A 17,243-nucleotide genomic window follows, 5' to 3' on the forward strand; every position below is an offset into this window, starting at 1 on the left:
TGGACGAGAACTATGTCCTTGGTCATGTCCGCTAATGAAGACCTGGACACAGATATAACCTAGGAGGGTCGCTAGACCAGGGGTGGACAAGCTGCGGCCCGCAGGCTGGATCTGACCCCCTGCTTTAGTAGAGAGTTTTCTATGTTGTTGTTCAGTGGCTCAGTCGTGTCCTATTCTTTGCGACCCCATGGCCTGCAGCACGCCAGGCTTCCCTGGCCTTCACCATCTCCTGGAGCTTGCTCAAACTCATGTCCACTAAGTCAGTGATGCCATCCAACCATCTCATCCTCTGTCGTCACCTTCTCCTCCTGCCTTCAATCCTTCCCAGCATCAGGATCTTTTCCAGTGAGTTGGCTGTCTGCATCAGATGGCCAAAGTGTTGGAGCTTCACCTTGAGCATCAGCCCTTCCAATGAATATTCAGGACTGATTTCCTTTAGGATTTGACTGGTTGGATCTCCTTGTAGTCCAAGGGACTCTCAAGAGTCTTTTCCAACACCACAGTTCAAAAGCATCAATTCTTTGGTGCTCAGCCTTCTTTATGGTCCAACTCTCACATCCATCCATGACTACTGGAAAAACCATAGCTTTGACTAGATGGACCTCTGTCGGCAAAGTAATGTCTCTGCTTTTTAATACAGTGCCTAGGTTTGTCATAGTTTTTCTTCCAAGGGGCAAGAATCTTTTAATTTCATGGCTGCAGTCACCATCTGCAGTGATTTTGGAGCCCAAGAAAACAGTTAGATGACATGGATTAGAATGAAAACTGACTTTTCCCCCTGCTTTTGTAGAGAGTTTTCTTGGCACACAGCATTCATGCCAACTGTGTCCTGGTGGCTTTCTGCAGCAGAGATGAGCTACTGCCACCAGCCAACCTCCAGGCCTTTTGCAGAAGCTTTGCAGATGGTCCCACTGCGCAGTCCCCAGCCTCCCAAAGACATCTCCTGGGAACCTTCTTGATCATTTCAGAGTCTCACAGGTTTTCTGTATGCGACTTTTCCCTTCCCACCTACGTCTGCTTCTGTAATTACTGAAGTTCAATGATGGGTATGGATGAATTGTGCAGTGAGAAACATTCTTCCCTATTACAGCACATCTGCCTGGACAAGCCTTTAAGCCTGCGACAATGTCAGTGGTCCAGGCCTTATATGACCTCTGATGGCCCTACACACCAGCTCAGTTGCTCCCACTCTCACCCTAGGACACCCCAGGCCTCAGGGGAGCTCAACCTGAGGTTCCAGCCACCCCAACTCCTGCCAAGCCGAGCAGAGGCCAGCTGTCCCCTCAAAGCCCTGCCTAGGCTACAGACTCTCGAGCGAAATCGATGTTGTTGTGCCACTAAGTTTTACGGTGATTTCCCGAGCAGCTGAGTCTCCTGGAACCGCCCGCTTTGTGGATGAGACAACTGAGACCTGGATCTGAGCAACTTTTCTGCGCACAGAGCGGAGCCTGAGCTGGTGGGCACCAGGCCATGACCTCACCCTCAGCTGCTAAGATGGGATTGAGGCCGCAGGGCAGGAGTGGCTTCTATTAATCGAGGAGCCCCTCGGAGGAGGATGACTCAGTGCTGAGGGGACCCCCTACCCTGGCCCCTGGTCCAACGGGAAACCCTTGATTGGGGGCAGCTGCATTCCCCCAGCTTGAAGCCCTGACTGACGTCTCAGGAGACACGCCTCTGACACCCAATTTTCTGCAGCTAATTTGCTAAATGCTAGTGAAGTGCTTGAGCGTTCCTTATCGCTGGAGAGCGTTCACGTCTCGTCGGACTTCCTCATTACTTGTGTGACTACGACTTAATTGCCGGCCAGCCTCATTCATCTCCTAGAGGGAGACAGGGAGACAGACAGGGAGAGAGAGAGGGAGAGACAGAATCAGAAGGAGGGCAGCTCTGGAGACAGGACTGCCCTGCATGCTTGGGATGTACCAGCATACGGACTGTGTGCTGGGCACACAGTGGGCAGCATCCACCCCCTTCCCCGGCCCCAGTGACTGAGCACACTGCCCTCCCTCCAAGTTTTTCTGAAACCCTGGGCAAACTCTGGACCGAAGGCCCTGGAGCCTGACTCTGTGCGGAGGGGCAGTCAGTGGGGGGCTGCTCATGTATCCAGGAAGGGGACTCTGTGTCCCTGGCTCACTGGGTCTCAGTAAGTTAAGAGGCAGGACCATGGGACCTGCAAGAGACATTGTGTCCCTGTGTTTCTGCAGCAGGATGCAAATTCTGTTTCAAGCTCCAACTCTGAGTGAGGCAGAAATGGGGTCTCTGTTGGCCAGGGTGCCCCCTTTCCCTGGTGGTGTCAGGATGGAGGTGTGTGTGCCAGGGTGAGGGCCGGTAGAGAGAAGCAGCACCTGATCTGGGAGCAGCTCCAGGGACCAGAGCTGAAGAGCCAGCAGGGAGGGAGGTGGCCCTGAGATTGGAGCCACAGGAAGCTGTCACCCTGAGCAGGTGGCAGGGTGGGGGGCCAAGGTGTGTATGGGAGCCCCACCTCCCATGGGGCTGCCTGTGAGGAGCCTGGACTCAGGTCACAGGGGAAGGACTTGGTGGTCCCTTGACACACAGGGCACTACCTGTCCTGGCTGGCACCCCAAGAGGCACGTCCTCCCCACCATCCTGTCTGGAGGCCACTGGTCCTCTCTTCCCCACCGTGAGGCTCCTGTCTGCCTTGCTGTCTCCGGCAATCCTGGATGCGCCATCCAAGGTCCTCCACCAACCTTCCTTCTCTGGAGGTGTCTCCTGCCCTGCTTGGATCACCCGGGGATCCTTATCAAGGTGGGGTCGGTTGCGGGGGGGGGGGGTCTCATCCCTCCTAGTGCTTGGTGGGGTAGCAGATGCAGGGATCCTCTTTCTCATGGGCCCTCCAATGTCATGCACACTCCCTTCCCCAAGAACATCCCCATCCTGACCCTGACTGCCAAGTCTGGGGTCCTTGAAACTCCCTCATGATAGACAACCGCCTGGGAGGACTCCCCCAGGCACTCAAGGGCTCTGTTCTCACGATCCCAATTTACTGCAGGGAAGTGTACAGCCCCTCTGGAGGGAGCGTGGACACCACTCAGTCCAAAGCCCCACTGGGGACGCCGATGGACCCCAGCCCCATGGACAGCGATCCCAGGAGACAGGATGCCCAGGGCCTGGGTCCCTCCTGGAGCCAGACAAAGGCCAGCCCTTGATCTGGACCAGGTTAAATCATCCACCAGACGCCAGACTCCCCAGGGTGGGCATGGCACCACCTTCCTCCAGACCCCAGCACAGGTGCCTCTGCCTGAGGGTGCGGGCCCCGCGTGTCCGCTCAGGATTGTTTTCTGCCTGAGGCCTGGGGCTGACCCAGCTCGTGGCGGCCACCCAACCTTAGAGGGAGAGGATGGCAGAGCCTCTGCCTTGTGGGTTTCCAGGCAGGGTCTTCTGGTTCTCAGATGCCTTCCAATGGGCTTCATCATGAAGCAGGAGGGGTCAAGATATACACCCATGGGGCAATGCAAAGTTCTGAAACTAGATACAGGCAGTGGTCACACACCCATGAACGCACAAATGTCACAGAGCCATGCATTTTAAAGTGCTTAATTTTATGCTTTGTGGACTTCAATTTGCAAAAATTAGTATACCCCAAATATCAGATGGGCATACTTATACCAAAAACGTATTGTGTATCTTATACCAAAAACGTATTCATTGTATATCTTATACCAAAAACATATTCATCGTATATCTGAAATTTTTAAAAGCCGATTGTAAAAACTCTACCCAAGCTAGGAAATAACGTCCCCAGTGCCACAAATAACATGTCTACATGGGGTGGGGGAGGGGGGCGTACCTGACCTCTCCTGGAGGGTGGGCAGCACACAGGATGTAGTCATTCTAGGAGTACAGAAACAGGGAAAGAAAAAAGACCCCAGCAGGATATCCCCAAATCCCCTCTCCAACCCTGCTCAGTTCTCACCACCCACTTACTGCTCACCTACAGCCACTTAGCCAATGGCATGGCCCCTGGGAAGGGCACTCTCAGCCCCCTCAACCATCGCAAAGTGAAGCTGCCTAGGGGTCAGAGTGGCTGTGGGCGGGCGTCCCCAAGTGAGGAACTGCGGGGAGCACAGGAGGCTGAACCCACGTAAGACCAAGAAAACGTGTTCACATTGCATAATTTATTTAAAATTTTTACATACTGCTATTTTTCAAGAAAAGCGAGAGGACTCGGGCCCGTCCAGCACTGCCCCCTGGTGTCCCTGATGAGGCCATGGCAGCCTCTCGCTCACCGAGCACTCCCGGCGCCAGGCTGTCCGGGACCCTGGAAACCACGCACCAGGAACGTGCATGAGGGCCCCCCGAGGCAGGCCCTGCGCCCCAGGGACAAGGCGATCTCCAGGTCGAGGAGGAGTGTCCCTGGTTCTCTCAGGACAGTGGGGCCATGCCGTGTGCTGCTCCCAATGGGGTGCTGAGCACACACTAGGACCCTGGGCCAGCAGTGAGGGTCCCTGGAGACCAAACTGGCTGAACTATTCCCTGCTGTGACTCCCAGGGTGTCTGCTGTGAGCTTCCGCCCTGCTCCTCTGAACAGGAGTGCAGGCGGAGGTGGGGAGGGGTATGCCCAGAACACGGTGGGGACAGGTGGCTGCTGGGGGCAGCGAGCGTCTCTCCCTGCTGGGCCCCCTGCCCCGCCCCTGGCTTGCTCAGTCCCTGCCAAATGTAAGCTAGCACCAGTTGTGTGCTTGAATAAACCAGTTTCTTAAAGAAATGGGGTCACTGCTGTAGATGCAGAACCAAGCACCCACGGTAAAACAGGAGATTAAAAAAAAAAAAAACAACCATCCTGGAAACACAAGCAGCTGCTGGCCTGTGGCCAAGGCACCTGCTCTGATCAGGGCATGGAGGGGCTGGAGGGATGAACCAGCATGATTGTAATTGCAGCCCTGGGGGCAGGGACTGTTCCTGTACCCCCTCCCCCTTAAACCCCCGCCTGTGTCCCCACCAGGCTGCAGAGAATGGAGGGTCCCTGGGTAGCATGTTTCAGCGAGGCTAGCAACACACTGCAATTGTGAAGGCATGCTGCCAGCACTGATCCCAGCCCCACAGGCTAAGGAAGAGGGGGTGGGCTTCCCTAGACCCCCACCCATCAGCCCACCCGAAGAGCTCTCTTATGAAACCACTTATGGGGGGTGGTGGCGAGCAGGATGCATAGGGTCAGCTCAGCGTGAAGTGCTGGGCACAGAGGTCCTCCCGCCGGCCCAGCAGGCCCCGTGCTGGGATGAACTCCAGCGGCACCGACCCAGGCCCCTTCTTCTTCAGGTCCCGCTCAAAGATCTGCAAGGAAAGGACGGACAGTCAGTCTGCACTGTGCAGCCACAGCCACCCCATCCCCCTGCCCCCCTCTACCCTCTCCACTGCAGCCCCGCCCCATGCCCTTACCTCGAAGGCGGTGACCTCCAGCAGCGGGGCGATGCTGACCTCGGGCACGGACAGCGCCTGGTTGATGGCGCTGGCGGCCTTGGACACCTCGGGGTGGTAATGCTGCTGGAGGGCCTGGAGGGACACGTGGGATTTCACCAGCCCTCCTCGGGCAGCACTGAGCAGTGGACCTCCCAGCACTTCAGCAGCTGGGGGAGGGGGACAGAGTGGAAACTCCAGACAGAGACAGAGACTCTCTTGGGAACCCGAAGTGATGGGGCAAGATGGGATCCTGGAGGACAAAGGCCAGAGGAAGGAGCTGGGCAGAGACACACAGGCGGAGCTGGGCGGGTAGGCAGGGGGAGCGCCCTGGGGAGGATGGCTCCAGGAAGCTCAGGGTGTGATCTGGGCAGCCAGGGTGCCCTCACCTGCAGCTCCCACAGGGAGCTCTCCAGGGCTCGGCTCTGGGCTGGGTCCTCCTCTGCGGGGTCATAGGGGTCGGCGTCCAGCTCTAGGAACAAGATCCAGGGCTGATCTCCACTCACCCCCACGTACTGGCCTCGCGGCCCGGCCTCCTCCACCTCCAGCCGCACTCACCAGGGCCCCGGGGCCGATGTATGAGGACCCGGCAGGCTGGGTGTCTGCGCAGCAGGTTGCAGATAAAGGGCAGGACCATGAGCAGGGCCTCGGGGGGTGCTGTCAGGGCCAGGCGGGCCAGGCGCTTGGCGAAGGCAGCCACCAGGTAGGCAGGCAGGTGCCTGGGCAGGGAAGTGGGTGTGAGACCCTGCTGCCCCCTGCACCAGCCCCTAGCTCCCCTTCCTACCCTGCAGGACTCGGTGGGGCCCAGGTGGCCCCTGTCGCACTGAGCTAGGCCAGGTGTCCCCTAGTCCCATCTCCACCCCTGTACTCACGAGGATGATAGGAAGAGGTCGGCCAAGTGGAAGAAGCGGGCCCGGTACTTCACGTGGAAGACGGACGGATCAAGAAGGCCATACAGCTTCCGGTAGAAGTCAGGGTACTCTCTAGGGGGTGAGGTAAGTGAGGGGGGCACGTGCGGGGAGAAGCCACAGAGAGAATAGATCGGAACCCCGACCTGCGGGCCTCCCTGCTGGCTCAGTGGTTAAAAAAAATCCACTTGCCAATGCAGGAGACTAGGGTTTGACCCCTGGTTCAGGAAGATCTTGCATGCTATGAGGCAACTAAGCCTGTGTACCACGACTATTGCTCCGCAACAAGAGAAGTCATCGCAACTAGAGAATGCTCGCCTCAACGAGAGAAAAGTCCACGTGGCAATGGAGAGCCAGCACAGCCAGAAAGAGACAAATAAGTTTAAAAAAAATGCCAGCTCAGGTCAAGGGCCTTTTAGCAGAGCTAAAAGGCCCACAAACCCCCAGGCAGACACTCACAGGTTGTGTTTATGAATCAAGATGAAAAGTCCATTCAAGGCCAGCAGGCTGATGGCTCCACCTGCAGACAGACACAGCTGTGAAGCCCCAACCTAATAGCACCCCAACTCGGGGAATGAGATTCCAGCAAAGCCAGAGGCCATCTGCCAGATGGGAGGTAGGAAAAAACCTCCAGCACAAATACTGCTGACCAGCTGGGCCCCTGCTCTCAACCCTGCTGGATGCCAGCATCCAGGAACGCAAAGCACCACCCCATGCCCAGTCCCACTCTGGGCCCGCCGGGCATCTCCTGCTCACCGATGTCATAGGCGCGGGTGAGGAAGTCGATCATGAGGCTTGGCTGCGCCAGGTGGGGCAGGATGGAGTCGTGCATGATCACCAGCACCTTCTTGCAGACGCGGAGAGGCAGCTGTGGGAAGCAGCAGGTCAGGGTGCCGGCTTCCCCATCCCGAGAGCCCCACACTGGAGCCCTGCCCTGGGTCCCTCCCCCTCGTCCTACCTGGTGCTTGAGAAAGCGGAGCCACATCTGCTGGAAGGCCTTCCTGTGCTCCTGCAGGGAAGCGGCAGGGGGCGAGGTCCCCCATGTTCTCAATGCCACCCCACCCTCCTCCTGCCTCTGATAACAGGACAGGACTTAAGGGGTCGCGGCGAGAGAAAACCTCCCTCAGGACCACAGGGTCAGTGTTCATAGCCCACCCTGGCAATAACACTCAGTACCCAAGAGGTCCGGGCAGGCTGCCTCTGACCTCCGGGAACCATGCCTGTGGGCATCCTCTCTCCCTCGGGTCCTCCTGTGACCCCACTGTCAAGGCTAGGAAGAAGGTGCTGGCCCAGGATCAGGTGGTTCCCAGGAAGGCCAACCACCCATCTGTCCCGGGAGTCTCACCTTCAGATGAATGACCTTCCACTTGTCTGACAGCTCTGCAAGGAACGCAAGGGGTCACCAGACGTGAGACCCGGCCATGCCCCTCCTGCCCGCCGTCCCACCCCCAACACTCACCTGTGTGCTTCACATAGAAGCTGGAGAGGGTGCCCTCCTGGCGGGGCAGGCTCACAGAGGACAGCAGCATGAAGGCATTGTTCCAGAAAGTGAGGGGCACCTGCCAGAGGCCAGGGTGAGCACCTGGATGCTGCATGCCCACTGCCTCCTCCCTCCCTGCTCCCAGGGACCCAGGTGGCTCACCCCAGGGCGCCCATCAGTGACCCGGGCCACGGTGTCAGAGGCGGCCTGCATTGTATGGTAGCGGATGTCATCGTGTTCCAGATACTCCCGGAACTGGGAGAGGAGCAGGGAGCGGTCCTCCTCTGGAGACAGCAGGCCTCCCACCACCAACTGCATGGGGAGAGTGGGGCAGGGTACTGAGCATCTCTCCCACCCCCGAGACAGGCAGCCCAGGCATGGAGCTCACAGAGCAGAGTCTAGGGGAGCTGCGAGAGTCCCCTCAACCCCACAACCCACAGATGGCCGGGGGAGACCCCGAGACTTACCATGAAGAGCTGGTGGGGGAACAGATAGTTGCCTTCCCACTTAGGCTTCTCCAGCGGGTGCTCACCCTCCAGCTGCACAAACTTCATAAGCGTGCTGAGGGCCAGCTCCTAGGAGGAGGGGTGGCAAAGGGACCACGCTGCATATCCACCACGTTACCCCCTGCAGACTGGCGCTTAGACCTGCATGCCGGCAAAACCACACTCCGGGCAGAGTCAGGAGACAGAATGAACCCACACCCTCGAAACCAGCCACAGAAAGAGAGAACATCCTTACCGAGAGAGGGCCCCTGCTGTGCAGAGAAGGTGGGGCAGGAGCCGTGCAGGTAAGAGGCAAAGCCAATCACCCCAGCTCACCTTGACCTGAAAGGAGGGGTGAGCCAACAGCTCCCCCAGGCGGTTGCAGCAGCTGTGGTACCGGTGCCGCATCCACATCTTGTATTTGCGATTGGCCCCCCGGGACCCTGTAGGCAGGACTGGGTGGTCAGCCCACACCCTGACTGGTGCCAGCCCCAACCTCCCCCTGCCTTCTACTCTGGGCAACCAGGGAACGAGTGGAAACGAGTCACTGTGGCTCCAGACCTGGGGTGAGACCAGCACGTTCCCACAGGCAGGCAGGGCAGGCCCTACTTGGGCTAGGCCCTCTCTCCTCACCCCAAGACCCAGACAACCCAAGGACCAGCCACATAAACCTAAATCTTCGTGGTACTAACAGCCAACGCTCCAGAAGGTCAAATCACACAAGAGGCACGAGACACAGTCACACCCCATCCATCCTTTACTTAAACTCGGCCTCAAAGTCTGTATTACTTTGAACCCCATCCCTTTCCCCAAATATAATCCCGATCCCACCCAACTGCATGGCCCTTGATGGAGTTTAGGGTGGGGTTGGGGGGGCTCATTCCATGTCAGTGAAGTCCCTCTCCAACCCTGTCAAGACTAGGCCCTCGTGGACACTCACCTGTCAGGACCATCTCCTCAGAGGGCAGTTGGCCCACAAACAGTTCTCCTCGGGCCAGCAGGGCCCCGAAAAGTCGGCTGCATGCATGCACGGCTTCCTGGATCTCCTCCTGGTCCTCAGACTGTGGGGAGACGCCGGTGTTCGCAGGGTACCCCGTCAGGAACTGTGGCCCCTGATCCCTTTCTCGACCAGTACCTCAACCCCATCCCCCTCCACCCCTGATCCCGGCGTGACTCTCCCATCCCACCTCTGCCAAAGCTCCCCCCGCCCCGCCCCGGGACCCTCCAACCTAGAGCCCTGCGAGGCTGGAGAAAACTTCCAGTATAGCCCTGGACTCCACCTCACAATTATCTGCCCCCATCCGAGACCAAGTCCCACTTCGTCCGAGCCCGAGGAGACCCCCATTCTGGTCTCTAACCCGCGGACCCGGCCGCAACCCCCGCCACACCACACGTGCCCCCACCTGCAGAACGGCCAGGATGTCGAACACGGCGTTGGCCTCGCCGCGGCTGGCTAGCACCGCCTCCACCAGGTGGCCCAAGGCCCGCCGCGCGTCCCCGGGGCCGGCGTCCCCCTCCATGCCGCCACCCCACGCGGGACAGACCAGACCCGTCGCTCCGCCGCCTGGCGCGCCGCTGACGTCACGCCCCGCCCCTGCCGTCATCGCTGCGCGCCGAGCTGGAGAGGCGCGGGCTGGCCGGCATGGCGCTCTTCCATGTCGCGCGGTACGCTGGCCCCGAGGCGGCCGGGGCGGAGGCCGAGGCAGACGGTCGGGCTCGCGCCCTGCTGGAGCGGCTGCAGTGCCGGGCCCGAGAGCGACAGCTGCAGAAGCAGCCGCCGCAGCAAGCGCCCGAGGAGGCCGCGCAGAGCGCGCCGGCGGCGGGGAAACGGCGGCGGCGACCTCGCAGAAATCGGAGGCGCGAGGGCGGCAGGGAACCGGGGAGTACGCCCGCGCCCCCCAACAAGCGGCAGAAGACGGACGACGAGGACGAGGACGAGGGCGCAGGTGGGGCCTCGCGGGGCGGGGCGGGGTCCTGAACTCGGGGCCGCGTGGTGCTGACAGCCGTCCGGCTCCGCTTCTGCCGCGCAGAGAGCGGTGAGGAGACGCCGGCGGAGAGCAGCGTGGGCGCCGAAGCCGCAGGATCGCCGGAGGGCCGGGGCGGACCGCCCCTCGAAGAGGCCTCTAGACCCCTAACCCACTCCCTGGTGCTCGGGGGCTTCGGGAGAAGCAAGGTGCCAAAGGTGAGAGGCCCGGAGGAGGCTGCAGAGCTGGGGTGACTGTCGTTAACGCGGCTCTTGTTCGTGGAACAGCTTGGAGGACGGTGCCTGCACCTGGTGGGTGTCAGGTTTGTGTTCAGTGAGTGCATTATTGAGTAGGCTGACTACTACGCCTCAGCTGTTTTGTCTGCGGTGGCTACTAATCGTTTGAGTTCTGTGCAAGCTCAGCGTTTCTACCTTCAATTGTAAAACGTGTCTTTTTTCATAACCTATAAGATCGACTTGGTTTCTGTGCTGCTGTCACAGAGATCTCTAAACAGCTTCACTTCCTTGGTGCACCTTTAAGGAGGTTCTACTGTGCTCACTTGCTTTCCAAACAAACAGGAGATTCTACTGGGAGTTGCAGCTTTATCTTAGCACAAAGAGATTTCAGTGAACAAATACTGGAGCTAAAGCGTGTTTGGATGGTGACAGTCACTAGGAAAAATAAGAGAGGCTTGGCAGAGTCCATGTGAAGAGATCCACTTTTTTTTTCTTTTAGTTTTATCAGAGTATTGTTGATTTACAGCGTTTTGTTAATTGCTGCTATATAGCAAAGTGAGTCAGTTATATATTTGTTGTTCAGTTGCTCAGTTGTGTCTGACTCTTTGCCACCCCATGGAGTGCAACACGCCAGGCTTCCCTGTCCTTCACCATCTCCCAGAGCTTGCTCAAACTCATGTCCATTAAGTCGGTGATGCCATCCAACCGTCTTGTCCTGCCTTCAATCCTGCCTTCAATCTTTCCCAGCATCAGGGTCTTTTTTAATGAGTCAGCACTTTGCATCAGGTGGCCAGAGTATTGGAGTTTCAGCTTTAGCATCAGTCCTTCCAATGAGTATTCAGGACTGATTTCCTTTAGGATGGACTGGTTGTATCTCCTTGCAGTCCAAGGGATTCTCAGGAATCTTCTCCAACACCACAGTTCAAAAGCATCAGTTTTTTGGCGCTCAGCCTTCTTTATGGTCCAACTCTCACATCCATACATGACTACTGGAAAAACAATACCCTTGACTATATGGACCTTTGTTGGCAAAGTAATGTTTCTGCTTTTTAATGTGCTGTCTAGGTTTGTCATAGCTTTTCTTCCAAGGAGCAAGCATTTTATATCCATTCTCTTTTAGATTCTATTCCCATATAGCTTATTAGAGAGTATGGAATAGAGTTTCCTGTGCTGTAGAGTAGGTTCTTATTGGGAGATCCACATTGAGTTGGGATCTGTCTTTCTCAAAGACAGAAATCAGCCTAGTTAAGATGGGGGAAGAGGGGCAGGGAAGTGTGTACCAGGCAGAAGGCCGGATTGGAGCAAAGGCCCTGAGGTAGTAATGAGCTTAGTGTATAAAAAGCATGGAGGGGATTGTATACTTGGGGGGCAAGAAACTGCCAGGTCACGGGGCCCTGGAGCTGTGGCTCAGAGCACAGATATTTTTAGAGCATGGATGTTATCGTAGGTGTGAAGGTAAGTCCTTGGGTGGTTTGTTTGGCTCAGGAGTGGCACATTTTGGATTGTATTTCTCAGTTCCTTTAAATGTCACATGGAGAGTGAATTGTAGGGGTCAAGGAAAAGCTGGGAAAAGCTGGGGACTCCCCGATGGTCCAGTGATTAGGATTCCACACTTTCACTGCCAAGGACCTGGATTCGATCCCTGAGGGGTCAATCCCTGAACAACAACTCAGATCCCATAAGCCGTGCAGAAGAAAAAGAGCTGGGAGAAGTTTGAAGCCTTGCCTGTTTCTATAGCCTTTTTAGCCTGAGTGTTTTGAGTTCTTGGCTTCCCAGGCCTTGCCCAGCTGGTTCTGGAGAATTTACCCGGTCTTTCTCTTCTGTCCTTTGTGATAGGTCCAGCCTTTCCTGCCAGTGTGGTTGGCTCAGCCAAGCTGCGTTGGAAAGAATGTAACTGAAGGCTTGGTGCCTATTGAAGACATCCCTGCAGTTCACCCAGACCTGCAGAAGAAGCTGCGGGCACAGGGCATCTCATCCTACTTTCCAGGTGCCCCAGCCCTGGGCAGGTGGACTGGGGATGGGGGTGGGTTTCCTTCTAGAGCATGCTCAGAGCCATGCAGGCCTCACTCAGCAGCTGCCAACACAGGCAGCCCCTGTACACGTCCAGTGTCGGGTGTGGAGTTGGTCTTAGCACCTTTAGCCTCTTTGACACTCTTGGAGGCCCTGGTGCCGACCCTGAGGCAGAGCCCAGCCTAGAGGTCACGGATGGGGGAGACGCTATTTCTGGCCTCAGAGCCTGTGCTAATCCTGGGTGTCCCTGCACAGACATGACCTGCCTCTCGCCCTTCCCTGTCCAGTGCAGGCTGCAGTGATTCCTGCTCTCCTAGAGAGCACAGCCAATGGGTTTCTGGTCAGCAGAGGCGGCTACCGGCCTAGCGACCTCTGTGTTTCTGCCCCAACGGGCAGTGGGAAGACCCTGGCCTTCGTCATCCCTGTGGTGCAGGTGAGCGCAAGGACCCCTCACCCTCCGGTCGGGCATGCAGGCAGGAAGCGACCCTGCTGACATGGGCGGTCGTCCTCCTCTGCAGGCCCTGCTACATCGAGCCGTGTGCCAGGTTCGTGCCCTGGTTGTGCTGCCAACCAAGGAGCTGGCCCAGCAGGTACGTGGACCCCATTCCTGGAGGTCAGATCCAGGGTCTTTGTTGCTGCAGGGAGGCCTCAGATCACACTGGTGATCGCCACTCCTCTCCAGGTGAGCAAAGTGTTCAATGTCTACACGGATGCCACTCCTCTTCGAGTGGCCCTGATCACCGGGCAGAAGTCGCTGGCTAAGGAGCAGGAGAGCCTCGTGCAGAAGACGTAGGTCCTGCTGGGCTGTGGGCACCTCGGGGAGGCAGGCTCACTTTGTGCAGCTGAGCTGGAGCCATCTGGCCCCAGGGGAATGGGAGCGACTAACATCCACAGGGTCCCCGCATAGGAGGGGTCAGTGCCAGGGGACCTTGCTGAGCCACCCTCTGCTCCACAGAGCAGACGGCTTCCGCTGCCTGGCCGACATCATGGTGGCCACCCCTGGCCGCCTGGTGGACCACGTCGACCAGACCCCAGGATTCAGCCTCCAGCACCTCCGCTTCCTGGTAGGTCACCGCCTGGAGGGAGGCCTGGGCCGAGAGCTGAAGCTGACCTTAGCTTCCTGTCTCCTGCAGATCATTGATGAGGCTGACCGCATGATCGACAGCATGCACCAGTCCTGGCTGCCACGGGTGGTGGCTGCTGCCTTTCCCAGTGAGGGCCCCAAGGATCCCTGTGCTCTGCTCCAGAGAACGCAGCCCCGGGTGGTGACTGCTGCCAGGTACCCAGCCCTGAGGTTGCTCTGCTCCCAGCCCAGTGGGGCTGCCCTGAGCTGGTCCCTCGAGCTGTCCGCGCTGGCTGGAGGGGCTGCTGGTTGGGCTGTGGCTGTTTTTCCAGTACCCCATTCCCTTTCAGCATGTGCTGTCCCCAGATGCCCCTGCAGAAGCTACTCTTCTCAGCCACCCTGACCCAGAACCCTGAAAAGCTGCAGCAGCTCGGCCTTTACCAGCCCCGGCTCTTCTCAACGGGGTCAGCGTACAGGGCCCCCAGCAACCCTGGCATTGATGTGGATGGGGACTCAGGTGGGAAGTACACCTTCCCCGTAGGGCTCACGGTGAGCAGGGTACTGGGGGTGGGGAGGGGGTGCATCTAGGCACCCGGGCCTGGCCAACGCCATGCTGTCCCATACAGCATCACTACGTGCCCTGCAGTCTCCGCTTCAAGCCATTGGTCATCCTGCATCTGATTTTGGAAATGAACTTCTCACGGGTCCTCTGTTTTACCAACTCCCGCGAGAACTCACACAGGTGAGGCCTCACTGCCCAGGGCAGGGACAGGAGCAGAGGCAGAGGTCATTCTGGCCCTAGCCCACTGGGCTCTGGCTTCTCCCTCCCAGGCTGTTCCTGCTGGTCCAGGCTTTCGGGGGTGTAACCGTGGCCGAGTTCTCCTCCCGCTATGGGCCTGGCCAGAGGAAGAGCATCTTGAAGCAGTTTGAGCAGGGAAAGATCCAGCTGTGAGTACCTGGCGAGGAAGGCTGGGTCCTGCTCTGGGGAGGGGTGCTCACTCAGGGGTCAGCTGGGTTCCTGAAGGTCTCCTTGTGCAGGAAATGCGCCTCTGGACTTCATGGGAGTGTCCCATGCAGACTGGGAGGGGGGGTGTGTCACTGCTCCTGGCCTCGGACAGGACCCACAGCCCATTGTATCCCGGCAGTCTCATTAGCACTGACGCCACGGCCCGTGGCATCGACGTGCAGGGCGTGCAGCTGGTGGTCAACTACGATGCCCCCCAGTATCTGCGGACCTACGTGCACAGGTGCAGGCCTGACCCTGGGTCTGGGGGCAGGGAGGGCCTGGGGAGGAACCACATTTCCCTCAGATCCCTAAGGGGTTGGGGGCCAGCGCTCTGCAGTAGCTGTGCTTGCTTTCAGGGTTGGAAGAACTGCCCGTGCAGGAAAATCCGGGCAGGCCTTCACACTGCTCCTTAAAGTGCAGGTCAGTCTGTGTGGTCTCCGCAGGAGGCCAGGGCCAGGTTCTGCCCGGGGCGGCGCAGGGTGGGGCAGGGAGGAACCTCATTCCCTCGTGTTCTTCCCTCCAGGAGAGGAGGTTCCTCCACATGCTCGAGGAAGGTGGGGTGCCCGGGATGGAGCGGCATGACACCCCCAGCGAGCTCCTGCAGCCACTGGTTCCGCGGTACGAGGAGGCCTTGTCCGTGCTGGAGAAGGCCGTCAAGGTAAGGGGCCGACTGCGGGGGCTCGTCTTTCATGGAAACCCGAGGTGGTGGGTGGAGACGGGGCGGGGAGGCCCACGGCTGGGCTCACTTTCTGAGCAGGCCCAGGGCGTCTTGGGTTTGGAGGGGCAGGGCTGGCACAGGGAGTGAGGGAAGGTGGTATGGGCCAACCCTGTCTCCCCTCCTGCAGGAGGAGCGGAAGCAGAAGGCAGCCTAGGCCAGGACTGGGGACTCATCAGTGAGGGCTGCCTCCTTTCTGGAAAGATCCTGAGCAGTGGCTGCCAGACGCATGAGCAGGAGACAGGGATTCCTCACTTGCAAGAGTCTTGGTCCGCAAGTACTCTGCTGCCTTAGACCAGGCCCAGGACACACACGAGGCTTGGCCCAGGCCCAAGACTGGCAAGGGGGCACAAGGTCAGGTCAGCTTCCTGTAGGTGGTCTTCCTGGAAACAAGGCTCCAATGAAGCTGTTCACACTCTCCCAGAACTGACGGGGTGGTGTCTGCCTTCGTTTGGCTGTAAGTTGGGGGTCAGCCTTGAAGTGCCTTCAGGAATTCAGTTCTTCTAAGGACGTGAGCCACCACCCTGAGTGGGAGAGGTGGCCCTGGGTTCCTCACTGTTGGGGCAAAGCACTGGCCACTTGGTAGCCATTCCCTGAGAGGCATTGCAGAGACCAGAGGACACGCTATGTGGTCACCAATGCTTTACTTCATGATTATTCAGAGTGTGTGAGATGAACATCCAGAAAATGGCTTCGGAGCACTAACCGCTGGGTGTGAGCAAGCCTCATTTCCAAGACTTACGTGCAGACGTTAAATAAAGTGTTAAACCAGGGACGAACTGTGGCTTCTCATCTCTGCCTGGACACGCGTCACTTGTTTTGGCAGAGTAACAACCCAGCCCACGAGTCCTGGCGTCCCGACTGCTCGCTGTCACCGAATCAGGGAGGCAGTGGCCACTACCTGGAGCTGCGCTGCTTTCTGCAAAAAGTCCCTGGGAGCACAGGGGCCTGCTGTCCGGCTGTGGTCTGTGTTGGAGGGACATGATTACAGATGGCTTGGCTCACACCTTCCTGAGGAGCTGGAACCAGTCTGCGCGAGTGGCAGGGGTGAGGGGAGGCACAGGTGTAGCCGGTGGTGAAACAGAAGCCTCTGAGTCACTTGTCAGGAAACCTCACGTTGGATGCATCCAGTTTATTGAAAAACAGTGCCCAAAATTACTAGAGTCTTGTTTCTGATAAATAAACAGCCCCTGCTGACTGGGTCTAGCTTTTGCTCAGAGAAGGTAAGGTTGACTGGAATCAGCTTCCAGGAGGTGGAACGGGGAATGCCATAGACCCTCTCCCTAACAAAACTACTGACAAGATCACAAAAACAGCTGCTTAGAGTCTAGAAATTGTCCTAAGGGCAGATAGCAAATGGAGAAACATTTCTCTTAAGAAAATCCAGACAAGGGCCAGCTGTGTTTGAGCTCCTGTGCCACCCCACCCCCCACCCCTGCCCAGCATGGCGGAGGCTCCCCTCCTGGCGGTTTGGCCAACAAGCAATCAGAAGGTGCTTGGTGTCACTGATGACCCAGGAGGTGCGTACCAGACACAGGCCACCCCCGCAGCAGTGAGCCGGGACAGCACAGGTGTGACACTGACGTGCGGACGGCCCCACACACTGGCACTGTTGGTGGGTGTGACCCCAGCCCCACACCTGGGCACATGCCCCAGAGAATGAACGTGTGTTCATGCAGGACACAGTGTTCCTCCTAACAGCCAGGGAGTAGAAACATCCCAGGTGTTCATCACCCGCTGAATGGATGAGAACACGGTGTGCGTGCACTGGAATAAAAGGAATACGGGCTGGGGAGGGGTAGGCAAGGGCAGTGGCTGGGGTGGGTGCAGTGCCCCGTGGTGATAGGATTACTGGAAATCCCGGCTTGCCCCTCAGCTTGCCCTTTTCTTTACATCCAGACATGCTTGCATCAGAAGAAGGTAACTAAAGACAACAGCTGAGCCTGAAAGTTTTGTAACAC

At 58.1% G+C, this 17,243-nt stretch overlaps 2 protein-coding genes across 7 annotated transcripts; one reads left to right on the top strand and one right to left on the bottom strand.

Annotated features, from left to right (window-relative positions):
* Positions 1-4,121: 4,121 nt before the first annotated feature.
* NOC4L (nucleolar complex associated 4 homolog) lies at positions 4,122-9,865 on the bottom strand. Of its 3 annotated transcripts, XM_004017301.6 has the most exons (15): positions 9,692-9,865; positions 9,229-9,349; positions 8,625-8,731; positions 8,271-8,378; positions 7,966-8,115; positions 7,783-7,882; positions 7,669-7,703; positions 7,282-7,332; positions 7,080-7,191; positions 6,783-6,843; positions 6,288-6,398; positions 5,974-6,134; positions 5,805-5,887; positions 5,398-5,511; positions 4,122-5,292 (listed from the first exon to the last, which is right to left on the bottom strand). In XM_004017301.6, the coding sequence occupies exons 1-15, from the start codon at positions 9,806-9,808 to the stop codon at positions 5,173-5,175; spliced, it is 1,551 nt and encodes a 516-aa protein (XP_004017350.6). In that variant the 5' UTR covers positions 9,809-9,865; the 3' UTR covers positions 4,122-5,172. The 3 variants fall into 3 exon arrangements, with proteins under 3 accessions (XP_004017350.6, XP_060256716.1, XP_060256715.1); XM_060400733.1 differs by lacking the exon at positions 7,669-7,703 and having other exon boundaries at positions 7,282-7,369; positions 7,779-7,882; XM_060400732.1 differs by lacking the exons at positions 4,122-5,292; positions 5,398-5,511 and adding an exon at positions 5,518-5,668.
* Positions 9,866-9,890: 25 nt separating this feature from the next.
* DDX51 (DEAD-box helicase 51) lies at positions 9,891-16,479 on the top strand. 4 transcript variants are annotated; one of them, XM_027956384.2, is made up of 15 exons: positions 9,891-10,234; positions 10,319-10,470; positions 12,325-12,475; positions 12,786-12,931; positions 13,017-13,088; positions 13,181-13,287; positions 13,454-13,562; positions 13,632-13,777; positions 13,912-14,110; positions 14,188-14,303; positions 14,393-14,509; positions 14,707-14,808; positions 14,924-14,987; positions 15,091-15,225; positions 15,413-16,479. In XM_027956384.2, exons 1-15 carry the CDS (start codon positions 9,931-9,933, stop codon positions 15,437-15,439), a joined length of 1,947 nt encoding a protein of 648 aa, XP_027812185.1. In that variant the 5' UTR covers positions 9,891-9,930; the 3' UTR covers positions 15,440-16,479. The 4 variants fall into 4 exon arrangements, with proteins under 4 accessions (XP_027812185.1, XP_014957047.1, XP_042090407.1 ...); XM_015101561.3 differs by having other exon boundaries at positions 13,454-13,777; XM_042234473.1 differs by lacking the exons at positions 14,924-14,987; positions 15,091-15,225; positions 15,413-16,479 and having other exon boundaries at positions 13,454-13,777; positions 13,912-14,078.
* The last annotated feature ends 764 nt before the right edge of the window (positions 16,480-17,243 follow it).

This window comes from Ovis aries, chromosome 17, assembly GCF_016772045.2.
Source record: "Ovis aries strain OAR_USU_Benz2616 breed Rambouillet chromosome 17, ARS-UI_Ramb_v3.0, whole genome shotgun sequence".
In the NCBI taxonomy this organism is placed as follows: Eukaryota; Metazoa; Chordata; class Mammalia; order Artiodactyla; family Bovidae; genus Ovis; species Ovis aries.